The sequence below is a fragment of the Haematobia irritans genome, chromosome 3, assembly GCF_050003625.1.
Source record: "Haematobia irritans isolate KBUSLIRL chromosome 3, ASM5000362v1, whole genome shotgun sequence".
Lineage (NCBI taxonomy): Eukaryota > Metazoa > Arthropoda > Insecta > Diptera > Muscidae > Haematobia > Haematobia irritans.
The window spans coordinates 47,045,582-47,073,526 of record NC_134399.1 but is presented as its reverse complement, the minus strand read 5'-3'; the positions used below and the strand labels follow the sequence as shown (position 1 = coordinate 47,073,526).

General features: G+C 36.6%; 1 protein-coding gene across 1 annotated transcript in view; it reads right to left on the bottom strand.

The window, feature by feature from the left end:
* Window positions 1-27,945, bottom strand: part of Rbcn-3A (rabconnectin-3 alpha) — a 668,488-nt gene that overhangs the window by 477,628 nt on the left and 162,915 nt on the right. Inside the window, exon 5 of the mRNA XM_075299033.1 lies at window positions 1,741-5,786. Within this exon, the coding sequence (XP_075155148.1) occupies window positions 1,741-5,786 (4,046 nt within the window). The remainder of the gene's footprint in view (window positions 1-1,740; window positions 5,787-27,945) is intronic.

Sequence of the window (27,945 nt, the reverse complement as noted above, 5' to 3'; positions counted from 1 at the left end):
GTAGAATTAGCATTGTAGCTACGCGTGCCAAATTTGGTTGAAATCGGTTCAGATTTAGATATAGCTCCCATATATAGCTTTCGCCCGATTTACACTCATATGACCCCAGAGGCCAATTTTTAACTCCGATTTACTTGAAATTTTTCACAGGGAGTAGAATTAGCATTGTAGCTATGCGTGCCAAATATGGTTGAAATCGGTTCAGATTTAGATATAACTCCCATATATGTTTTTCTGATTTCGACAAAAATGGTCAAAATAAAAATGACTCTAATTTTCCTAAACTTCAAATACATATACATCGAGCGATAAATCATAAATAAACTTGTGCGAAGTTTCCTTCAAAAATTGCTTCAGATTTAAATGTTTCCCATTACTAACATTGTGTTCCACCCTAGTGCATTTAAATTTTGAGTCTATAGATTTTGTAGAAGTCTATCGAATTCTGTCCAGATCGAGTGATATTTAAAAGTATGTATTTGGGACAAACCTTTATCCCTTTCTGACCTATAGCCGATCCACGTGATAGATTTTCCTAAATTTTTGAATTCTGTTATTTATGTGTACATAGAACATTTTAAATTATTAAGTTTGTTCAGTTTGATCCTGTATCCTGTTTTTTCAGGATACGTACAATTGTTGCAGTCCGGTAAATTCCGGTAAAAGTCCGGACGTAAAAATATCAAAAAACACAAAATAATCACGAAGTTACTGTTTGCATACAATATTTAAAATTTTTTCTTATTGAAAACACTTATTTGATGAAATATTCCACAATTTAAATAATTTTAATATATTTGCAAACTTACATCTTCCATTCATTTTTACAAATGCGCAAAATACACTGCTGAAACTACAAAATTAATATGAAAAGCAAATATTTATAACGGTTCTTCACATTCTTAGACAAAGAGAGAGCATACACAATTATTTTATAAAGTTACCCGCACAATTGTGCGTACACGGTCGGAAAGGGTTATATAGGCCCAACACATTTGACGGATGTGATATGGTATCGAAAATTTAGATCTACAAAGTGGTGCAGGGTTTAATATAGTCGGCCGCCCTACTTTAGACTTTCCTTACTTGTTAGTTTATGGGTTTGATAATATCATGTACTACATTTACTACAAATTGGCTTTTAGATCTGATTAGGCTTGAACTAAGCGCACATTAAGAATAAAACAGGTACAAATCACACTAAAGTCAAGCGCATATAAAATAACATCGAATACGGTCCAGGATTAAGTCAAGTACCGATCGTTCTTGGATTAAGTAAAGTGAGATTATATTCAAGAATAAAAAAAGATTGATTCCGCTTAAAACAAGTTCGTTTTGGGTCAAATTAAGCGCTAATTGGGTTTAGTATAAGCTTAAATGCGGATTGAATCAAGTACAGATTAGGATTAACTAGAGCTTCGCCAGGCTTGAATGAAACACGGTTGAATGCGCCTGATATACACAAACACGCCATATGTTCAAATTTACCTAAATTTGTTGACTGCTGAAGTGCCGGCCACAATACCACAGCACCATATAACATTATAGATCTAACTACCACAGATAACACTCTTATTCTTTAATTTTCTAAAGAACCCAGTTGGTTGTTTATAGCTACATTCCAAAGAAGAGGTGATAGAACTGTTATTTGTAGTGTAATTGCAACAGGATCTTACAGTTGCAATTACACTACTGTGACAAAGACTGTTTTAGTGTAAACAAATGTACTTTCATGCTTACCTGTGTTATTGATGCGTCGTCATTTTCATTAATTCCTTTCAAATTTGGAACGCTTAAACAACGTACTAAGTGTGCTAGTATAGCTTTAACCCATCGAATTTTACCGCAGTTCAATAACTCCATTAATTGCTTGGGATGATACTGCGGTAAAACGGGACATGCTATTCGGGATGCCTGGAATAGTCCGAAATCCGTCATATAATCTTCGTTGACCCCTGCAGTGTCTGACGAATTTTGAATATTGCTTGAGCTTGTTCCAATCATTTTCTTTTTTGTATCTTTCGAAAGTAATTGCAGGTTTGCGGTGCTCACTTTACTCATAAGCGGTATTGATGCAGCACTCTTAATTCTAAGTTTCGATGACTCATTTGCAATAGATCGAAGATCTTCATCTCTTAGGTTTCTGTTGTCAAGAACGTCTTCCACACTGTGCTGTTGGTTGTATCTGGGTTTCCATTGTGAATAAACATGCATTTCTGAATCCATAGCAACGACCAATATACCGTCACGAACCCAAGAAATTTGCATAGGTAGAGGAGGCAGACCATCTGCTGTTTGCAAATCAATTTGTCGTAATTTCATCCAACGAATTTCGTCATTAAAATGTGGCTGTGCTAAAGAACTGGCTTTACGTAAGATTGGACGGTTTGCAGATCGTGACTCTTTCATTGCCTTGATATTGGCTTGAGCTATATCTGACGATACTGGGGTATATAACAAAATTTTACTTCCAACAGCAACTGTTAATATATGGGAACCATCCTCTTTAGAAACCCAGTCTAATTGCACTAAATGTTTTTGTGTAAGAGGACAGGTATTCCCATTTTCAGCAATACTTTTGCGAAGTGATTGCAATGTACTAAAACTGGGAACAGCAAGTAAACTGGTATGATTTTTAACATTCGTGTCTGGTGTTGAGTCCCCACTTCGGGGAGATCGCACTTCATCATGTGCGGTAAAGTTGTGCAATACTTGTGTTAAACGTTGCTTCTTTTGTAAAATACGGCTGTCGTGCAAGTAGCTCAAATCTATTCCATGGTCAATATTAATGCGTGGAAGATGAATATTTTTCAAATGAATTGTATCTTCAAGAACCCACTCACTTCCACCAGAACTTTCGCACTCAAATATTCCAACACAAAGATTTATGTACCTCGAATCAGCATCGCCACTCTTGTTGGGACGTGTAAAACTCTTTCCATATTTGTATGCACAGGCAATTCGACCAGAATATGCAGCACTAATGTTTAATGGTTGACCGGGAATGTCTATTGCGGAATCCTGCTTTTTACTAAACATCTTCCATTCTGACCATATGTATTCATTGCTGGTATCACTTGCACTATTTTTGTTTTTAGATATAGACTCACATTTCCAAAACCTTGATATTGAATCAGAACAGGCTGAAACTATTATGTAGGGAGCATAGCATGCCGGGTATATTGATGAAGAACTCAGATGCCCAGCAGCAGGCGATGCGTGAATAACGTCCACCCCATCCGGAAGTGGTAATTCTTGCGTGCAAACTTTTTTCGTCGTAATTACTATGTGCGGAGGCTCTATACTCGTGTCTATTTTGCTTTTTTGTCCATTTGAATCGACGTGTATTTCAGACATTTTTCGATACGGATCAATGTCCTCGGTATCTTGAGTAAGATTACTGTCAGGTACATACATATCAGTCTCTGGAAGTACTATCTTTTGCTCTTTAGATGATATGACTATACGCCACATGTGAATTGTGCTACCTTTCAGAGTTTTCTCAATAATAACTATATAGAAGGGTTCCTCGAACTCCGCATTTTGTTGTAAGTCTACCATAGCATCCAAGTCACTCAAATTACCTTGATTAGTCTTATAACTTTCTGACTTGTATAACTCACCACCAGTTATTAATTGAGCTTGAAATACATGTAAAAACTGCGTATTCTGCCAATCGTGTTTAGCATCCGATATAGGATCGAGTTGTATGATGCATCCAGGACGGGCGGTAGACTGCTGGGATACTACCTTAAGCTTATCGTGTAATGAATATTTAAGCCCTTTTACAGTTGACGATGCGTTAGAATACAGCGAAGACACAGAAGTTGATTTTTGTAGTTTTGTAATACTCTCAGAAGAAGAAATCTCGGCAAGTAGAGTTCGAGCATCGATTACAGCTTGATATACTCGAAGATGCTCCCCATCACTGGCTACAAAACAAGCAGATGGTGAATTACTGTAGCTTCCCAAAGTAGTGCTGGGCAATAAAGTTGGTATCCAAGCGACATTGCTAAATGCAGAAATTTCCGGGGAGTTAATTCGAGCAAGCTCACTTACTCCCCCAGAATGACATAGTGGACCCACAGAATCCACTCTCCATAAAATTAGCTCTGAACAGAATCCAGAAGTCGTAAAAACATTGTCCATAATATTTTTATCTGTGTTAAACGTATTTGCCGATGGCTTATCAAATTCTGATAAGTTATGATGGGAAGTCGATACTAGTAATGGCAAAACCGGATGGCAATTGATGTCGTTTACTCGAAATCTATGACCAGACACCCGGCTTATATGACCTATACTAAGAACTTGTGTGAATCTTGTTTTGTATGCGAATGACAATTGCCATAAATTTAAGGTGCCATTCGAATGCTTCGTAACCATGGATACAGAAGGTGATATTGCATTTGCAATAGTGGAATTGTTCAGTTTGCCATTCTCATTACTATTGCCGTTATTGATAGCGGTGTTTGCTTTGCATTGTTCAGATATATCTTCATTTTCTTCTGTAATCGATTCGTCTTTAATGGATATGCATTCTTCCTCACTTAGTATGTCGTCATCTTTACTCTTAACGTTATTTGCTATTTCTCTAAATATTAGGGGATGAGTGCCAGTATTATATAAACTAACCATTGTCGACATTGACATTGAGTCACCGAGTGGAAACGCATTGGGAATTCTCGTTGAAAACGAAACCTGTGCCTGGCGAAATGAACCCGGATAATAGTCATCCAACCATTCAACAACCCATATCAAAAAACTTCCATCCACAGGGTGAATGGCAAATAGCAAATCTGGGTTTTGATGCCAGTCTCTAAGTAAGCAATCGATTTTTATGTCTAACGAATCTGTTAACTGATTTGCTCCAGAAGTATCATTGTTTAGCGAATTTAATGACGTAGTGTTGGATATTGAATTGACATTTTGCATTCCACTTGGATAATTTTGAAAATTATAAGCTTTGTTCTCATCGCCGACAGCACTATTTTCATCTATTGATGTAGATTTCGAAGCGGCTCTCACGTATTTCTTTTTGGAAGTGCCTCCATTGGAAAAATTATCGGTGTTATCCGATGTGTTTACTTGAATTGTATTAAGGTTCTCTTCGTGAATAACCTTTTTCGTTAACTCTTGAAGTATGGCTTCAGCCTGAATAGTGAAATCCATTTCTTTATTATTTAACCAATGTAGAACAAAATTGTTTTGATTCGATGCATCCGAAGTCGACTGCATTGACGGCACCAGCGGAATGTCAGTCTCAGCATTTATGGAGGCTGCCAAATGAAAATGCATTCCTTGGGATATTCCATTGCCATGGAACCCATAAGAATGAAAATCATGAACACTGCAAGATGACGGTAGAGATGGAATCGGCCCCGCATAATTAGCTGCGTAGTCGCCTCCGCCAACTGAAACATTAGTGCCATTTTTGGCATGACGACGGATGTGGAAACAGGTTTTCATGTGCTTCAATCTTTGCATGAAACGATGTTTATGCCGGTGTGTTCTAAACTTTGGATTTTGAGTTGCAAGAGGATCAAATTGCGACATATTTATTAAGCCATCGTCCGGTAACACAGTTTCGATCCAAATTCGACATATATTGTCAAGGCATGAGGTTACAATCATATTTGAAACTGATCCCTTCGGCATGTATTTGCTGGTTTTACGCCAAATTATATTAGTGACGGCACGTGGATGTGCAATATATATATAAGTAAAATTTATTTCACTTGAATCGTCCTTGACTGCCGCTTTACCATTTTTTGACGGAAACAAAACTGCAACAAAAAAAGGTCGTTAGTTCCAAATACTGCAGTTCTTAATACTTAATTTTAAAACTTGTATAATTGTCTAACATATAGATACAAAATCTTAATTACTGCACATGTAAATTGCTTTTTAGCCATAACTTTTTTATAAAAATACTCAGATACACCATACTCTGCAGTATTTCGAAATTTATAAGGTTAAGATATGGAGGATCTGAATAGACAACAACGCTTTTAAATGAGTTGTTTGGTCCTTTATCCTCTAAGCGTCTCCACGTCGTATGCTTAAATTCGTATGAGTGATCTCGACAAGATCTGGTACATCACATTTTCTGAATATAAAGTTGTTTGATGCGAACATAAATTAATTTAGAAATTGTATATATGTCGTAGGAACATTCGAAAAATTTTGGTGTCCCCAAAATATATAGCATGTTTTGGGGACACCAAAATTTCCTAATGTTTCCACAATTAATCAATAAAATTTCACTTCCTGACCCTATATAATCCGATATTTCCCCATTTTATTGTAAGGTTCGTTATATATATGTTATGCATAATCGAAATAGTCATTATGGAGTGGTATTTCCAAATTTTTATCGGGTAAATGAATGGGCTGTTTAAAATGTTGATATTTCCCGAAAGGTAAAGAATCGTATGAGTCGATCTGTTCAAAATATTTGCAACTACCTATCAATGAAAGATAATAGTTAGTTTTTCAAAAATGATTTTATTTTTCAATATAATCTCCTGAAACTTCAACACACTTAGTCCAACGCTTTTCTAGCAATTATATCCCTTGATTAAAATAGTTTTCCTCAAGGTCTTCAAAATAGTGGTTTACAACTGTAATTGCATCTTCATTTGAGGTAAAACGCTTGCCAGCAAGGATTTTTTTAGATTTGGGAACAAGTAAAAGTCACTGGGAGATAAATCAGGAGAATAAGGGTGATGGTCAAGCAACTCGTACTTTAATTCGTTGATTTTAGCCATTGTTAAAACACTCTTGTGCGCTGGTGCGTTGTCTTGATGAAAAAATATTTTTTTTTGTGTTGTAAGCCAGGACGTTTTTCTCGAATATGTACATTTAATTGATCCAAAAGGTTGCAATAGTATTCTGAATTTATTGCTTTACCCTTTTGCGGATAGTAAATCAATAAAATACCTTTGAAGTCCCAAAAAACGTTGCTATAACCTCACCAGCCGATTGAATTGTGTTTGCCTTCTTTAGGGCACTTCCTCCAGCTTCAGTCCATTGTTGGATTGTTCTTTTGTCTCTGGAGTATAGTGGTGGATCCATGTCTCATCAACAGTTATGAAATGACGCTTAAAATCAATTTTATTTCGCTTAAAACGATCCAAACAAGCTTGAGAAATGTTCATTCTTATGTTATGCGTTATTGATCGACTGTTAACAAATGCGGCACCCATCTTGCAGAAAGCTTTTTCATCTATAGTTCTTCATTCAAAATTAAATGGACTCGATCACTTGAGATGCCCATGATATTAGCAATTTCACGCACTTTTATTCGTCGATCATTTAATACCATATCATGCACTTTGGCTACAATTTCTGTGGTTGTTGCTGTTTTGGACGTCCATTACGTGGTTCATCTTCAATGCTTGTACGACCACGTTTAAATTCAGCAATCCAATTTTTTACTGTTGCATATGAAGGAGCACTTTCATCTAACACATTCATCATATCATTATGAATTTCTTGTCCTGATAAACCTTTTTTATGTAAATATTTAATGACAGCACGCATTTCTAATTTTTCCATTGTAAAAAAATTGCAAATGCGTCTTTTTTGAACACCTGTTTCTATATGAAGGAGTTGCCAGATCGAAACCAAATTTGTGCTAAGCTAAGAACTTTCCGAACTGCCCTCGTAATAAGTTTGTCATTCCGTTTGTAACACTTCGAAATATCGATTTCCGACTATATAAAATATATATATTCTTGATCAGGGAGAAATTCTAAGACGATATAACCATGTCCGTCTGTCTGTTGTAATCACGCTACAGTCTTCAATAATGAAGCAATCGTACTGAAATTTTGCACAAACTCGTCTTTTGTCTGCAGACAGGTAAAGTTCGAAGATGAGCTACATCGGTCATGGTTTTGACATAGTCCCCATATAAACCGACCCGATTTGGGGTCTTGGGCTTATAGAAATCGTAGTTTTTATCCACTTTGCCTGAAATTAAAAATCTAGGGTTATTTTAGGGTCATAAAGAGGTGTGCCAAAAATGGTGAGTATCGGTCCATGTTTTGGTATAGCCCCCATATAGACCGATCTTCCGATTTTACTTCTTGGGCTTATAGAATCCGTAGTTTTTATCCAATTTACCTGAAATTGGAAATCTAGAGGTATTTTAGAACCATAAAGAGGTGTGCCAAAAATGGTGGGCATCGGTATATGATTTGGTATGGTCCCCATATAAACCGAGCTCCCGATTTGGGATCTAGGTCTTATAGAAACCATAGATTTTATCCAATTTGCCTGAAATTGGAAATCTAGAGGTATTTTAGGACCATAAAGAGGTATGTAGACAATGGTGAGTATCGGTCCATGTTTTGGTATAGCCCCTATATAGACCGATCTCCCGATTTTACTTCTTGGGTTTCTAGAAACCGTAGTTTTTATCCGATTTGCCTGAAATTGTAAATATTCTATAATTTTAGGCTCACAAAAATGGGTATCGGATTTCGTTTTTATCGGTCCATTTGGTAAGGGTTCCATATAGACCGATTTCACTTCTTGGAGGTATAGAAAGAAGGCGCACTGATCATGAAAATTGCTGGAAACTCGATGTAAAATTTCCAGATTTTACTTCTCGGGTGTAAATCTACAGATTTCAAATCAAGACGTTATTTTATAATTTTCTTGCACACTTACAAGAGATGTTAATGATTCCTCTAAAACTCAACCAAAAACGGTTCTTATAAATCCAGAATCTGATACAGTCTTCACAGGTAAAATCTTTTAATTTATCTTCGGCAAGTGTAGTGGTTGAACTGCTCTGCTTGATCTGTCATCAAACCCCCAAATATTTGATTCATGGTGGTGGTGGTGGTATTTAAGAGTCGGCCCGGCCGAACTTGTATACTTGTTTTGTATTATTTTTATATTTTTTACCTGAAATAGTTATAAGGACCTACGAGGATAGATTAAACGTACAAAAAAACTAACGCTCAATTTAACTTATTTGTTTTGAAAAAATATTTGTTTGTAGTTAAATTTTATTATTTTTATATCGAAATTTTGCACAGCTGAAACTTTCCTTTTTTTAATCCTTTCGACCCCGAATTTTTATAGGTATCGCTACATTAAGGAGCGTCTAGGCAAAATTTCAGGTCGCCACGCCCAATATTTTCGTGGCTCAATAAAATTCTCGTGACTCACAACAACACTGTTAGAAAAATATGTTTTTCATATGATCCGATATAAACAAAATGTGTTTCGGGCACAATTTTAAAACACAATATATTTAAGTGCAAACATGTAATGTTCCTAAACTAACAGTAAATGTTTGGGACATCTATGTTAATATGTTAGAATATATTATGTTTGGGGCATGAATGTGTCATAAAAATCATATGTGTGAATGCAAACATATATAAATTTACAAATTTCGAGTAAACATACATATGTTGTGATATTTTATTCAAAGCCACAGAGAGAGTATAGAGAAAGAAATAGAGATGGAGACCGGGAGAGTTGACGAAAGATATCAACATAACACAGCGAAAGAATCAAAAGAGAACAATTTCTGTGAAACCGCTTGTATATTGTTTCGGAAAACTGTTTTATGACAAGGCCAAACATTTGATATGCTTAAGTCTAAATATTATTTAATTTGAATAAAGAGAATAGACATTCGGAACCAAGAGAATAGACATTTGAAAAACAAACAGCATATGTTTTCGCCTTGAGAGCAGCATTTTATGTATGTGTGGACAAAGATTATAGAAGATGAAGATGGGAGATTGGCTACTGAGCACATCAAACCATTTACCACATTAGTTTAATACTCGAACCAAACGCGTATACGACAAGTATTGACATAGCATTAAAATGCAAATAAAAAGAAATTAAGAGCACGAAATAAATTTCCATAAAGGGGAAAATGTAATTTTTTTGTTGTTGCCTAAAATTTAACATTGTTTCATTAAGAAAATTACATTTTTCATTTAAAAAATAAAAACTAAAAACAAGTAAAAGATTACAAACATGTATTAAACTAATCTGGTAAATGCAACATTTGGTATGACGCAAGCCAATCTCCCATACTTCTCTAATCTATAATCTTTGTGTGTGGACATGTGTTTTGTTTATCATTATGGCATTATGGGCACAATTTTTTTCTTGGTTCGTTAAAAGAAATCAGGGGTCTTCATAAAAATAACGAAAGGGCACTATACTCTTTTTAGATTTGGGACAGTAAAATGAAATAAGAAGGAAATAGTGAAAAATTACACAGTAAAATGTATAAAAACAAAGTTTAGTTCCTCTTTATTAATAAGTAGTCCACGAGGAGTTGACGGACACCATCAAATAAAGGGTGATTCTTTTGAGGTTAGGATTTTCATGCATTAGTATTTGACAGATCACGTGGGATTTCAGACATGGTGTCAAAGAGAAAGATGCTCAGTATGCTTTGACATTTCATCATGAATAGACTTACTAACGAGCAACGCTTGCAAATCATTGAATTTTATTACCAAAATCAGTGGCAGAAAATCCGCTTTTTTATCGACAAATTTTGTTCAGCGATGAGGCTCATTTCTGGTTGAATGGCTACGTAAATAAGCAAAATTGCCGCATTTGGAGTGAAGAGCAACCAGAAGCCGTTCAAGAACTGCCCATGCATCCCGAAAAATGCACTGTTTGGTGTGGTTTGTACGCTGGTGGAATCATTGGACCGTATTTTTTCAAAGATGCTGTTGGACGCAACGTTACGGTGAATGGCGATCGCTATCGTTCGATGCTAACAAACTTTTTGTTGCCAAAAATGGAAGAACTGAACTTGGTTGACATGTGGTTTCAACAAGATGGCGCTACATGCCACACAGCTCGCGATTCTATGGCCATTTTGAGGGAAAACTTCGGAGAACAATTCATCTCAAGAAATGGACCGGTAAGTTGGCCACCAAGATCATGCGATTTGACGCCTTTAGACTATTTTTTGTGGGGCTACGTCAAGTCTAAAGTCTACAGAAATAAGCCAGCAACTATTCCAGCTTTGGAAGACAACATTTCCGAAGAAATTCGGGCTATTCCGGCCGAAATGCTCGAAAAAGTTGCCCAAAATTGGACTTTCCGAATGGACCACCTAAGACGCAGCCGCGGTCAACATTTAAATGAAATTATCTTCAAAAAGTAAATGTCATGGACCAATCTAACGTTTCAAATAAAGAACCGACGAGATTTTGCAAATTTTATGCGTTTTTTTTTTTTAAAAGTTATCAAGCTCTTAACAAATCACCCTTTACAAAAGCGGGCATTAAGTTCGAGTTTTGCAGCTAAAGTCATTTTAGAGCGATGGTGTTAAATGCTAGTAAAAAACTGTTCACGGCTAAATAAATTTATGTTTATATTATAAAATTATTTATGTATGTTTATACTCGACTCCACGTTCTTCTTTTATTAGAGTTTTTGAATTCCTTCCAAATTTTAAAGTTTTGTACCAAAAACAATTTTTTGTTACAAAATTGTGTTTTTTTGCAATAAAAAAATAATATTTTATACAAAAATCAGTCAATTTCGTTTATATCAAGCACTGTTACTGACTATAAATCTTTAATAACCCACATTTCGAAGTTTCATTATAAAAATTTAATATAGTATATATATAAATGTGTAAATTAAAAAAAAAAAAGTGTTCGGCCGGAGCAGGGATTGAACCCACGACCCTTTCCATACAAGGCAGACATGCTAACCACTGCTCCACGTAGCAAACAAATGTATGTTTCTGTTAAATAATGTTATGTTTGCATTGGCTCGTGGGCGCTGCAAACTATGCTATATAAATGTAACTTATAACGATAATTATCTAGTGTGACTATAACAGCTACGTAGTCCAGTGGATAGTGTGTTGGCTTACAAACAGTATGGTCTTCGGTTCGATTCTCCGTGCAGGCGAAAGGTAAAATTTTAAAAATTTATAAAAGTGAATAATTTCTTCAACATTATTTGTATTACAGAAAAAAGTGCCAAGAAGTAAAATATTTCGTGGAAGTGAAAATTACGAGTATGTTAGGCAATGAGCACAATCGTCTTTGGGAAAAATTCTTCCAAGCATATAATATTTTTGGGCTCAAAATGCTTCAAACATATAATATGTTCACATAAAACAAACATATTAATGTTTCGGCAGTATCCAATAATATATGTGCTTCCTGCAAAATATGTTTGGAACATATGTTATTAAAGAAGCGATTTTTTTGAGGGTGAATATTCTTGATTCACGAAAATTCTTTTGATTCACGACAAATCTCATGACTCGCAGCATTAGCTCAATTAAAATATGTTGCACACTCAAACAATGGACGATATCTTAAGCGTGAAATCTTAAGCGTGATAAAATACGTGAAGTGATTAAAATCGGTGAGCTTGAATTTAATCGTGAACGTGAATTTGTTCGTGAGTGTGCTTTTTGTGTCTCTGTTTTACCGTTATTGTGAATTTTATCTTGAACGTGAATTTTATCGTGCGCGTGTATTGGATCGTGAAAGTGAATTTTTATCGCGAGGGTGATTTTGGAGAAATTTTACTCACGCACGATACATATTTGTTTAGTCTCGTTCACGCACAATCACGAGATTTAGTTTAAATTTCATTCACGGCTTCGCGTGAATCACGCGTGATTAACGAAAAAGTTTTGTTTTTTGTTGTGAACCCATGTTATTTTAACTGGCGCACAAAAATGGAGATTAATTGAAAAATTAAATTTTTGTTTTTTGAAAAATACTTAGGATCCGATTAAAGTATATAAAATTCTACATCACTACTGAAAATTGCAATGTCATATGTTGTTTACTTGTCAAGCTGCATTATGTTAAAGTTAAGCAATTTTGAGCTATTCGCGCAAAGTAGTGTTTTTTTTTGAAGTTCGGTATATTTCGGAGTCTAATATATAGTATTTCGCAAGCCAAAAGTAATATTTTCACTATGGAATCTTCAACCTCTGGTATTTTAGCGTTCTTCTACAAAAATTGTGTAAACAAAAAATGCGTATAAATTCTACAAAAATTGTGTAAACAAAAAATGCGTATAAATATTTTGAAAAAATATTTTAAAATGTTTCTACATTTTGGCTACTTTCACAATATTCTTGGTATTTAAATATGAATGGGGTCACTTGGTGTTAGAATATTAATGTTTTAATAAACTACAATTCCTATGCTTTTATATTAACCCTCTAGTTCCCAAGACCGCCTCTAGGCGGTCTAAGTTCATTACACGGCCAATCATGGTTTTAATTAGGTTTTGCTTTTTTTCGTGTCATCTGTTTTGGGGAATCCCAAATTTTCATATTGGTGCTTTTGCAGCTTGCGCTAGTACGAAAGTCAGTTGTCAATGTCATTTGAATGCAGAAGTTTGTGAAAATCACCAAAAATAATTATTTTGCGCGGAGTGCGAAAATCAAATAATTAAAATAAATATTATTTATAAACATAGGTGGAAAAAAATTATCTGTGTGTTGCTGCATATCTTTATTTATCAAAAAGTGATTTAATTATAAAAGGAACGGGTTTGTGAGCTTTTTAGCTGTGTACATAGGTAACCCGCCTACTGGCGGTATTGGGATAGCTTGTCAAAAAAAAATATTTCAAAGTAAGTATCAAAAGTGAGTTATTATATACGAATCGTTTTATTTTAAAAGACCTTTCCTTAGCCATGGATCGTAAACAAACTCTTAAACTATCATCGTTATCTGATGATGACATCAGAAAAGTTTTAAATATGATAGATTTTGATGGCGACACGGATAATGAAGAAGAAAATGAAGACAATTTAGATGAAGATCCTTGTGAGTATAATGAAATCGATATATCGACGAGGTTGTAGGTATGTCGGAATCAGTACTTCAGTCAACGATTTGCTCAGATGGCAGTACGGCTTCAATGTTATCACCATCAACTTCGAACACTTCAAATAATTCTCCGATACCGAAGCGTAAACGCCGTCCGCTTGCTATCATAGACCCTAAAAATATAACAAAGAATAAAGGCGCATTTGAAAGTCGTGTCAGTAGACGTCATGCCACTGATAATGAGCATACAGAAAACAACGTAAATGATGCTGGTGCATTTGTAGGATCAGTTCTGGATATAAATCCGAAATCAGAGGCGTTCAAAAAGATATTATGGCGTCAAAAAATCTTGTGCTAAATAAATCGGCTATCTCATTTTGTGATCCCGATCTGGAAGAATTTAAAAGTTTAGACATATAAATGCTTTGAATATTTCTAAATGTACGTAAAAAAACGTTACCAAAGGTCCTGGACGTCCACGCGCAGCTCCTCAAAACAAAGGTTATGGTAAAAAGTATTTTTACCGCCTGTAGAGATTCGCTTTGATGGAGTGGAACATTTCCCAGAATTTTTGCCACGAAATGGGGGGAAAAAGACTTGTAACAATGCAGGATGCGCTTCTGAAACGCAAGTTATGTGCCGAAAATGCAAAATACATCTTTGTTTTTCCCAGCAAAAAGATTGTTTCTTTGATTTTCATCACAAATTAACTTTTCTTCATCAATTTCTTATATTATTTTATGTTGAAACTATTGGAATAATCCCTTTTTGTTTACCGAATATGTTCTTTTTTGTTCAGTTTTATAATTATTTTTTAAGAAAATTAAAAATGTATGAATTTTACCCACTTTTTTATGTTAATAAACAAAAAAAAATGTATGTATCGTAAATATTTTTTGCTTTGTTTCCCAAAACCGCCTGTAGTCGGGGTAAGTATTTGACGCTATAAGTCCAAATACTCTAAGAATATAAAAATTTTCCAGAACAAACATGTCATTGTGAGGCGAAACCAATACAAAAATATTTTTTTTTTTTTTTTGAAAAAAAAAAATTTGGGAACTAGAGGGTTAAGTAATAAAATGTTGCGCGTTTTTGCGCGAAATTTTTTTATTAAAATAACTGTGAAAATAATCACTCAAGCAAAAAACACCAGTTTTTGTCTTTTTTTAGCCTTTTCTTCGTTTTCTTTGTTATAACTGTTGTTTTTAAATATCGTTAGCAACTGTGTGTGTGAGTATTTGTTATTGTGCGTGATGTGTTGTGTATTGAAATGCGAAAACATCAACAAGTCTGACGTTTTTGCATGATGTAAAACTTGTAATTGGGTTCCTGGGTTGCCCGAAACAAAGATTTTAAGAACTACAGAGAACATTTTTCTCGCAAATGTAGTCGAGAGGATTGCCATCGAGACATATTAAGTAGGTTCCTACTTAGTTAAGATCCAATCCTATCTGTAAATCAAAATTGCCAAAAAAGAAAAAATCTTGGTTTCGCCTTCAGTTTTGACGAACGTGGCACCAGAAGGCACAAATCATGAAACAGATGACGACGATGATTATATGGAGGACAATGCATTGGAGTTTGATAGCTTTGGGCATATATTTTAAAATAGCAGATCAGAAACATATGTCTTATAATATAAAACGATATAAATATAAAAACTTATGTATAAACTTTTTTCCTACTTTGTAGATATGAAGGAACAAGCTATTTTTATAACAAATTTAATATCTGCTTTGGGTCCCGAATTTAGTTACACATATGATACAACAATACCCCTTTCGTCAACGTTATTATAATACAAATAAATTAATTACTATGTGAAAATTTTATTATTTTTTTCCAAAAAACAAAACCAGAAAATTTTTGAAAAGGGGCGTGGCACTGCCCTGTTCCACTTTGGATGTAACTCATACTGTACGATCAACATATATACCAAATCTCATATTCATACCCCTGATAGTTCATGAGATATATCCGTTCCAAGTTTGAATGGGCGGTGCCACGCCCAATCATAACCAAGTATAGCCACGGTCTATTAGCGGGACAACAGTGGTTATGATTGGGAGGTGTCACACCCAATCATAACCATGTATAGCCAAGGATTATTACCAGATTAACAGTACAACATTGGGAAAGTTTCATGACAGTCGGTCCGTTACTATGGCCGCTAGAGCTAATTTTAATAGTAGGAGTGGCACCGCCCACTTTTCCAAAAGATGTGTAGCCTATGTCACTCAGTGATAACGTAGCATGATAATAGTGAAAGAATTGTTAAAATCGGATGAGTAGTTTAATTAATCTCCATATTTTGCGATTTTGCCCCACTGTGTGGCGGTCCAAATAACCAAGGTATAATAAAGCATCAATATTCCAGTATGTTGCCAAGAAGGCCTATATCTATAGCTTCCTCCTTCTTTACGATTCCTTCCAAATTCCTCCCCAGCACTGCAGATATGTCTTCCACATTATCGCCGCATTCCTCGTCACTCGGACATCCCAATCAAAGTTCAAAATTTGTTCAATATCATTGTTTGTCCAACCGTTTTCTCTAGGTATCATGTCTAAAAGTATATAAGTATATAATTGCCCACAGTCAACTTTACAACTTTAAAACTTTTTCACCTATTGTTTTTTTGCAATTCAAAGATTTGACTTCCACAATATTTTATTTGATATGTACTACAACAGATTCAATAAAAACTTTCAACATTTTTGTATTATTTTTTTTTTTTTTTAAATCACATGTAAATATAAAAACTTGTTTCCAAATTCTCAAATATTTATACCCTTCACCACAACTGTGGTACAGAGGTATAATAAGTTTGTGCATTTGTATGTAACGCCAAGAAGGAGTAATCATAGACCAACCTTTTAGTATACGGATCGACTTAGAATTAAATTCTGAGTCGATTTAGCGATGTCCGTCTGTCTGTCTGTCTGTTGATGTATTTTTGTGTGCAAAGTACAGCTCCCAGTTTTAGTCCGATTGTCCTAAAATTTGGTATAGGGTCCTGTTTCGGCGCAAAGACGATCCCTATTGATTTTGGAAAAAATCGGTTCAAATTTAGATATAGCTGGCATATATATTTTTCACCGATCTGGTCATAATTGGCGTGTATATCAACCGATCTTCCTCAAATTCCGCACATCCTCGAAAAACGTGCAAAATATCAGCCAAATAGGTTCAGATTTAGATATAGCTCCCATATATAGCTTTCGCCCGATTTACACTCATTTGCCCACAGAGGCCAATTTTTTGCTCCGAAATTTTGCATAGGGAGTAGAATTAGCATTGTAACTATACGTGTCAAATTTGGTTGAAATCGGTTCAGATTTGGATATATCTCCCATATATAGCTTTCGCCTGATTTACACTCATGTGACCACAGAGGCCAATTTTTAACTCCGATTTAGTTGAAATTTTGCACAGGGAGTAGAATTAGCATTGTAGCTACGTGTGCCAAATTTGGTTGACATCGGTGCAGATTTAGATATAGCTCCCATATATATGTTTTTCTGATTTCGACAAAAATGGTCAAAATACCAACATTGTCCTTGTTAAATCGCCACTGCTTAGTCGAAAAGTTTTAAAAATGACTAATTTTCCTAAACTTCTAATACATATATATCGAGCGATAAATCATAAATAAACTTTTGCGAAGTTTCCTTAAAATTGCTTCAGATTTAAATGTTGCCCATATTTGTTTACTAAAATTGTGTTCCACCCTAGTGCATTAGCCAACTTAAATTTTGAGTCTATAGATTTTGTAAAAGTCTATCAAATTCTGTCCAAATCGAGTTATATTTAAATGTAAGTATTTGGGACAAACCTTTATATATAGCATCCAACACATTTGACGGATGTGATATGGTATCGAAAATTTTGATCTACAAAGTGGTGCAGGGTATAATATAGTCGGCACCGCCCGACTTTAGACTTTCCTTACTTGTTTTTCTTGAGGCACGTGCATTCTAATGAAAAAGAACTTGCTAATTGACAACTAAATTAGTTGTTTTTTTTATTCAACTTGAGGAAAACACTTGTAGCTTTCAATACCGTTACAGTTTTATGAACAAAAACAATACTGACAGTTAGTCTCAAAACGCAACACAGGCATATTTAGGGACGAAAGGGTTAAGTATGTCTCAAACATTTTTTGAACTAATTTTGGGTATAAAGTTCAATAATAGTAAGAATGAACTACTACTGTATGGTTAAAATGACCATGATTTGGCGCATATGTTCCAAACATATTTTGCAGGAAGCACATGGATTCTTGGATATTGCCGAAACATTACTATGTTTATTTTATATTTTTGGAAGCATTTTAGGCCATAATATATTATATGCTTGGAAGCATTTTCTCCCAAAGAAGGTTGTGCTCAAAAAATTTAATTTCTGGCTAATTGCATCTTCCTCACATCTATCTCAAAACCAAAAGTTGTGCACCGTTTGTAATGAATTAAAGCTCATTTTATTCTAAATATATTTAACTACGTGTTTCTAGACAAAAACTGTGATTTTTGTCCCAATTTTATTTTATTTAGGAGATTTTAAAGAACAAAAAACATATTTCTGTTTTAATCAGATTTTTGTTTATTCTACACTCTAAAGTTTTGTCAAATAAAAAAATCTCTGGAAAAGGTCGGAAAAAAGCGGACAAAACGTCGAGAAAAAATATGAAATACACTTGTTTTATTTGCATTTATATACATTGACCTCTACAGCCCATTAAAATAAACAAAAATCTTAAAAACATTTTTTGTTGTTAAATTTTTCTTTTCAAAACCTCAACGATATCTCTAAAACTACTTGGAAAATTGAAAAACAATGTAAGCACGACCTTAAGTCTACTTAGCATACACATGATACATTTTTGAGTGTCGCTATACACAAAAAATTATCACTAAACTTTTTTCAATGAAACACTTAATTGAATTTGAAAACGGATTCAATTAATATGTCAAGGGAACCACCGTGGTGCAATGGTTACCATGCCCGCCTTGCATACACAAGGTCGTGGGTTCGATTCCTGCTTCGACCGAACACCAAAAAGTTTTTCAGCGGTGGATTATCCCACCTCAGTAATGCTGGTGACATTTCTGAGGGTTTCAAAGCTTCTCTAAGTGGTTTCACTGCAATGTGGAACGCCGTTCGGACTCGGCTATAAAAAGGAGGTCCCTTGTCATTGAGCTTAACATGGAATCGGGCAGCACTCAGTGATAAGAGAGAAGTTCACCAATGTGGTATCACAATGGACTGAATAGTCTAAGTGAGCCTGATACATCGGGCTGCCATTAATTATTTAATCACATCCGAATAAAAACCAATTAAAAAAATGATTGATATTTGTTACATTTCCAACTAAAATATTAATTGATTCAATCAATTTGTTCATCAATTCGGAAATAATTTTCAGTTACAAACGTGATTGAAAATTTGTCCGTTTCCAATTACACATGTGATTCATCCAATCACCTTTGTGATTGAAATTGAATAATTTTGAGCAATCGAAAGAGCGAAAAGAGAACAAGAGAATGAGTATTTATTCAACAATGTATGATGGATTATTATTATTCAACCGTCGAACGGAACGGACGTGTTTTTTTAATAGCGGATAAACTCATCGTAATAGGTACCTACTAAGAATTTCAAGTGTGGTGGGATATTAAACCACCATGCAGCGAAATTCAAAGTCATCCACTGGGTTGCTAACTTCAGGGCCAAGTGGACGGGTATCGACTGGAGTTATAAATTTGGGCAATGACCAAGTGTTAGGCCCAATTAGTCGACCTGTAGACGGGTCGACAGGTGGCGACACTTTGACAAGTCGTACTTTTTTTAAGGTAACGACATCAAAAGGAGGTAATCCCTCACGAAAGAGATTCAAGGAACGCAGAAATGCTTTGTTTATCCTAAAAAGTTAGGATCAGTCGACCCAAGCACGCTGTCGGCTAAACAAAACGATTCCTTAAAATGGGCTCAAGGAATTCTTGAGGCTGGAAAAAGGGAACGATCACCGGATGAGTTGCCATCCTCCAAAAGGGATCAAAGATCGTTTGCCTCAGTTGCTAAAGACAGCCTTGTGATGGCTATCATTAATAAAGGAGCATTGGACGGTATGGTTCCAAAGCAAAAATGAGGGGAAATTGAGAATGCTCTGTCTGTCGTCTACTCACAGGTGCTGGAAAAGTTTTCCGGTCCAGATCCTCGACACCAAGAGGCTGGTTGGTATCAAGGACGATTTAAGCTAGTCGCATTTGAGGACCAGAGGTCTATAGAATGTTTTAAAGCTGCTCTGATACTAATTGGTGAAGTTTGCTCTAGAGTTAGTCGAGAAGAAAGACATACCGGCGAGACCTAGAGCACATGCGTGGATACCTGCAAACCCTTCTGACCTTGAATCTATTTTAAATAGACTGAAACGATGCAATCCAGATCTTCCAACAGCTGATTGGAAGGTTGGCCGTTTGGATGAAGTGGATGGACCAAGACGGCATGCAGTGTTTATATTGAACACTCAGTCTTTGCCACATCTAGCAAAGTCCCAGGGCCGTGTATGTTACGGCTTTCATTATATACAAATGAAGGTATATAAAAGCGATCAGCTAAAGGATTCAGAAATGGACAAGCCTCTGTCTGAATGAGAAGAAAGCGGATCCTCTTGCGAAGTCGAGGGAGATACCAAAGTTGAAGACATGGATAGACACCGTATGCGAGAAGAGGTTTCTATTGCCTCAAAACTCACCAAAGTTGAACCTATGGTTATTCCGAGAGTCACCGAGATCTCTGAAGAGGACATTCTTGATGACTCGATTGAAGCGGCTGATGTGACGGTTGTTGAAAATCTCGATGGTCCTACGGATCCTCCAGATAAATCTCCATCATTGTAAGGCTGCATGTGCTGCCTTAAAAGTTCTCCTGATGAAAGGGGACATAGATATAGTTCTTATTCAAGAACCATATGTTTATAGAAACAAAATATGTGAATTAAGTACTCCGGGGTTCAAACTATTGCAGTATACTGGTAATGATGTAATTCGAGCCTGTATAATTGCTAAAAACGAGCTCAACTTGTTTCTGCTTCTTTCAATGTGCAATACAGAAACTGTCGTTGCCAGTTTAGAAATAGCCAAATGCAAATATTGGGTATCTTCGGTCTACATGCACGCAAAGAAAAAAAACGTTTGGAAAACGTGTACCGAAAACGTTTTTCTTTTGTTAGAGTTTTTTGAATTGCTTCGAAAATTTTAAACTTTTATCACTAAAAAAATTCCTTTGTTACAAAATTTTTATTTTTTCAATAAAAAAAGTTATTTTTGAAACAACAACTCAGTCCATGTCGTTTATATCAAACACTGTTCTTTTCTGACTTTAGGTCTTTAATAAGACACATTTTACAGTCAAAATTTAATATAGTACAATGTAATGTTGAACATTTTTTCGGAATCTTCCGAATATATCTGGAATATATGTAAAAAAAAAACAAAAGCAAAAAAAAAAAAACTTTGGCCGAAGCAGGGATCGAACCCACGACCCTTGGCATGAGAGTCGGACGTAGCAACCACTGCTCCACGGTGCCAAACTAAATGTTTGTTTCTGTTAAATAAACTTTGTTTATTCGGTTCGTGGGCGCCGTAAGCTATGCTATATAAATATAACTTATATGGATATTTATCTATTGATGACCATAACAGGTACATAGCTCAGTGGTTAGTGTGTTGGCTTACAAAGTGCATGGTCCGTGGTTCGATTCTCCGTCCAGGCTAATGGTAAAAAAATTTTAAAAATTTATAAAATCGTATAATTTCTTCTACATTGTTGGTATTACAGGAAAAGGTGTTAAGAACTAAAAAACCTCGTGGATGTGAGAAAGATGTGAGGGAAAATGCAATTAGCAAGAAAACAATGTTTTTCTTTTTTTTGAGTTTGACTTTATGAAATTGTTTTTACATCCTGGAAAAGAATAAACGTTTATCACAAAAAGTATATACTTTTCTTCCAAATACACTTCCTTACAGCGAAAAGCAAATGAGAAACGAACTTTGTTTGTCTAAAATTTCGTTTGGGAGGAAAGAATTATTTTTTTGCGTGTGGGACATGACAGGAAGATGCCTCCATGTGCCGTTAAGACCTTAGTGGAGGAGTCACTGAAAACAAAGACGAAACTCATTATGGGATGCGATGCTAATGCACATCACAGTATATGGGGAAGTAGTGATACTAATGCAAGGGGAGAGTCGCTAATAGAGTTTATTTTGCGTACTAATCTGGTAGTTTGCAACAAGGGAGATGCCCCAACCTTTGTCACTAAAAACAAGCAAGAGGTTTTGGACATCACCTTGGCCTCGCAAGAACTGAATGAAATGATATCTGAGTGGCAGGTTTTAAGTGAACACAGCTTCTCAGATCATCGCTACATCAGTTTAAAATTTGATGTTCATACCACCAAGACCATATTTCCGCCAAATGTTAGGAAAGCTGACTGGAATGGGTATAGGGAACCGTTCAATATGATGATACCGGAAATAACAGAGACAAATATGAGAAATGTGCAAGATATTGAACACGCAGTGGAGCGGATTACTAAGGCTTTCAACATCTCACTGAAAGCTGCATGCCCTAGAGGGAAGCCAAGGGGGATAATCGACCACCATGGTTCTGGCTAATTGCATCTTCCCTCACATCTATCTCAAAACCAAAAGTTGTGCACCGTTTGTAATGAATTAAAGCTCATTTTATTCTAAATATATTTAACTACGTGTTTCTAGACAAAAACTGTGATTTTTGTCCCATTTTTATTTTATTTAGGAGATTTTAAAGAACAAAAAACATATTTCTGTTTTAATCAGATTTTTGTTTATTCTACACTCTAAAGATATGTCAAATAAAAAAATCTCTGGAAAAGGTCGGAAAAAAGCGGACGAAACGTCGAGAAAAAATATGAAATAAACTTGTTTTATTTGCATTTATATACATTGACCTCTACAGCCCATTAAAATAAACAAAAATCTTAAAAACATTTTTTGTTGTTAAATTTTTCTTTTCAATACCTCACGATATCTCTAAAACTACTTGGAAAATTGAAAAACAATGTAAGCACGACCTTAAGTCTACTTAGCATACACATGATACATTTTTGAGTGTCGCTATACACAAAAAATTATCACTAAACTTTTTTCAATGAAACACTTAATTGAATTTGAAAACGGATTCAATTAATATGTCAAGGGAACCACCGTGGTGCAATGGTTACCATGCCCGCCTTGCATACACAAGGTCGTGGGTTCGATTCCTGCTTCGACCGAACACCAAAAAGTTTTTCAGCGGTGGATTATCCCACCTCAGTAATGCTGGTGACATTTCTGAGGGTTTCAAAGCTTCTCTAAGTGGTTTCACTGCAATGTGGAACGCCGTTCGGACTCGGCTATAAAAAGGAGGTCCCTTGTCATTGAGCTTAACATGGAATCGGGCAGCACTCAGTGATAAGAGAGAAGTTCACCAATGTGGTATCACAATGGACTGAATAGTCTAAGTGAGCCTGATACATCGGGCTGCCATTAATTATTTAATCACATCCGAATAAAAACCAATTAAAAAAATGATTGATATTTGTTACGTTTCCAACTAAAATATTAATTGATTCAATCAATTTGTTCATCAATTCGGAAATAATTTTCAGTTACAAACGTGATTGAAAATTTGTCCGTTTCCAATTACACATGTGATTCATCCAATCACCTTTGTGATTGAAATTGAATAATTTTGAGCAATCGAAAGAGCGAAAAGAGAACAAGAGAATGAGTATTTATTCAACAATGTATGATGGATTATTATTATTCAACCGTCGAACGGAACGGACGTGTTTTTTCAATAGCGGATAAACTCATAGTAATAGGTACCTACTACGAATTTCAAGTGTGGTGGGATATTAAGCCACCATGCAGCGAAATTCCAAGTCATCCACTGGGTTGCTAACTTCAGGGCCCAGTGGACGGGTATCGACTGGAGTTATAAATCTGGGCAATGACCAAGAGTTAGGCCCAATTAGTCGACCTGTAGACGGGTCGACAGGTGGCGACACACTGACAAGTCGAACTTTTTCTAAGGTAACGACATCAAAAGGAGGTAATCCCTCACGAAAGAGATTCAAGGAACGCAGAAATGCTTTGTTTATCCTAAAGAAGTTAGGATCAGTCGACCCAAGCACGTTGTCGGCTAAACAAAGCGATTCCTTAAAATGGGCTCAAGGAATTCTTGAGACTGGAAAAAGGGAACGATCGCCGGATGAGCTGCCATCCTCCAAAAGGGATCAAAGATCGTTTGCCTCAGTTGCTAAAGATAGCCTTGTGATGGCTATCATTAATAAAGGAGCATTGGACGGTATGGTTCCAAAGCAAAAATGGGGGGAAATTGAGAATGCTCTATCTGTCGTCTACTCACAGGTACTGGAAAAGTTTCCCGGCCCAGATCCTCGACACCAAGAGGCTGGTTGGTATCAAGGACGATTTAAGCTAGTCGCATTTGAGGACCAGAGGTCTATAGAATGTTTTAAAGCTGCTCTGATACTAATTGGTGAAGTTTGCTCTAGAGTTAGTCGAGAAGAAAGACATACCGGCTAGACCTAGAGCACATGCCTGGATACCTGCAAACCCTTCTGACCCTGAATCTATTTTAAATAGACTGAAACGATGCAATCCAGATCTTCCAACAGCTGATTGGAAGGTTGGCCGTTTGGATGAAGTGGATGGACCAAGACGGCATGCAGTGTCTATATTGAACACTCAGTCTTTGCCACATCTGGCAAAGTCCCAGGGCCGTGTATGTTATGGCTTTCATTATATCCAAATGAAGGTGTATAAAAACGATCAGCTAAAGGATTCAGAAATGGACAAGCCTCTGTCTGAATCAGAAGTAAGCGGATCCTCTTGCGAAGTCGAGGGAGATACCAAAGTTGAAGACATGGATAGATACCGTATGCGTGAGGAGGCTTCTATTGCCTCAGAACTCACCAAAGTCGAACCTATGGTTATTGAGAGAGTCACCGATATCTCTGAAGAGGACATTCTTGATGACTCGATCGAAGCGGCTGATGTGACGGTTGTTGAAAATCTCGATGGTCCTACGGATCCTCCAGATAAATCTTCATCATTGTAAGGCTGCATGTGCTGCCTTAAAAGTTCTCCTGATGAAAGGGGACATAGATATAGTTCTTATTCAAGAACCATATGTTTACAAAAACAAAATATGTGAATTAAGTACTCCGGGGTTCAAACTATTGCAGTATACTGGTAATGATGTAAATCGAGCCTGTATAATTGCTAAAAACGAGCTCAATTTGTTTCTGCTTCCCTCAATGTGCAATACAGACACTGTCGTTGCAAGTTTAGAAATAGCCAAATGCAAATATTGGGTATCTTCGGTCTACATGGGACATGACAGGGAGATGCCTCCATATGCCGTTAAGACCTTAGTGGAGGAGTCACTGAAAACAAAGGCGAAACTCATTATGGGATGCGATGCGAATGCACATCATAGTATATGGGGAAGTAGTGATACTAATGCAAGGGGAGAGTCGCTAATAGAGTTTATTTTGCGTACTAATCTGGTAGTTTGCAACAAGGGAGATGTCCCAACCTTTGTCACTAAAAACAGGCAAGAGGTTTTGGACATCACCTTGGCCTCGCAAGAACTAAATGAAATGATATCTGAGTGGCAGGTTTTAAGTGAACACAGCTTCTCAGATCATCGCTACATCAGTTTCAAATTTGATGTTCATATCACCAAGATCATATTTCCGCCAAATGTTAGGAAAGCTTACTGGAATAGGTATAGGGAATCGTTCAATATGATGATACCGGAAATAACAGAGACAAATATGAGAAATGTGCAAGATATCGAACACGCAGTGGAGCGGATTACTAAGGCCTTCAACATCTCACTGAAAGCTGCATGCCCTAGAGGAAAGCCAAGGGGGAAACATCGACCACCATGGTGGTCTACGGAATTAAGTAATATGAGGAAATCCTGCAGGAAGCTCTTTAACAAGGCAAAGTCCACCAGAGCCCCTGAGGACTGGGACGCTTACAAGAAGAATCTGAGAGGATACAAGCGAGAACTGAGAAAGGCTCAGCATAACTCTTGGAATGCTTACTGCAGCAGTATTGAGAATACGTCCGAGGCTTCCAGACTACGGAAGGTTCTAGCATCCACCAACTCCGCTCCAGGTTTCATTAAAACATCGGAGGGCAATTGGACAACGTCCAGTAAGGAGACGCTGGAGGTACTATTGGACACACATTTTCCTGGAAATCAGACGGTTGAACCATGTACTGGCGGTGCCACAGTTGCTCAGCGGTCGTTTCCTGTCGAGGAAATTGTATCGGAAACTAGAATAAGATGGGCGCTAAATAGCTTTGGACCATTCAAATCCCCTGGACCTGATGGAATTACTCCGGCGGAGTTACAAGCTGTAACTGACAAAATTATCCCCTGGTTGTCGGTGATATATAAAGGATGTATCAACTTATCATATATCCCAGGAAAGTGGAGGGAAACAAAAGTCGTTTTCATACCTAAAGCGGGAAAAGCCTCTCACTCGAGGGCGAAGGATTTCCGACCAATCAGCTTATCCTCATTCCTACTTAAGACTCTGGAGAGGATGATAGATATTTATCTTAGAACTAGCATCGATTCAAGTTTGTTCTCGAAACGACAGCATGCATACTCGAAGGGCAGGTCTACTGAGACCGCACTACATGAACTAGTCAGCTTTATTGAAAGCTCACTATCTGTCAAAGAATACACAATCGTGGCGTTTCTAGACATCGAAGGGGCGTTCAATAATGTCCATCCGAGCTCGATATTAAATGGACTGACAACTCTGAATGTTGATCCATGTATACTCAGGCTGTTAGACGAACTGCTAATGAAGAGACGTATTTCAGCCACACTAGGACAAGCAAACATACAAAGGTATGTGAACAGAGGCACTCCCCAAGGAGGAGTCCTATCACCTCTTCTTTGGAATGTTGCTATAAATAGCCTTCTGGTTACTCTAGAAAAAGAAAGGATAAAAGTGGTGGCATACGCAGATGATGTGGCTCTGGCAGTCAGGGGAAAATTCCCATCCACAATCAGAGATATTATTCAGAGGGCCCTCCGGATGACTGAGAAATGGGCGAAAGACAATGGTCTTGGGATAAATCCTGCAAAGACAGAATTAGTCATGTACTGCAACGATCGCAAAACTCCCACGGTTAGGCCTATTTCCTTAGGGGGTATTGAAATTCCCTTTGGTGAATGTGCAAAATACCTTGGCGTTATTTTGGACAGGAAGCTGAACTTTAAGCTTAATATTGAAGAAAGGGCGAGAAAGGCAACTGTAGCTTTGTACTCGTGCAAAAAGGCAATAGGAAAAAAGTGGGGACTGAAACCAAAAATTGTGCATTGGCTATACACGGCAGTGGTTAGACCTATAATGCTATATGGTGTTGTAGTCTGGTGGCCGGCACTTCAGAAACCGACTTGTTTAGATAAAGTTCAGCGTATGGCGTGTTTGTGTATTTCAGGCGCATTCAGCAAGACAGGAACAAATTCCCTTAATGTCGTGCTGCATCTATTGCCTTTAGACATTTTGGCCAAACAGTCAGCTGCAACAACGGCTGTGCGGTTGCGCGAACTATCGCTGTGGTCGGAAAAAGGTTACGGTCACAGTTCTGTCCTCAAAACAATGCCAGATGTGCCTAACGTAGGGGATTACACTTTGGCGAGTCCACTTTTCGACAAAAAGTTTGAGACTCTAATCCCCAACAGTGAGGCGTGGTGCACACAGACCCCGGGGAATAAAGAATATATAGATTTCTACACTGATGGCTCCAAATTGGATGGACAAGTGGGGTTCGGAGTATATTCTAATGATCTGGAACTTCGAATAGCGAAAAGATTACCTAATCACTGTAGTGTTTTTCAGGCTGAAATATTAGCAATAAGAGAGGTGGCGAATTGGCTGAGAAGTAATGTTCCAAAAAATGTGGGCATTAATATATACTCAGACAGTCAACCTGCAATAAAATCCTTGGACTCTGTGTTCCTCAACTCGAAAACGGCCATCGACTGCCGC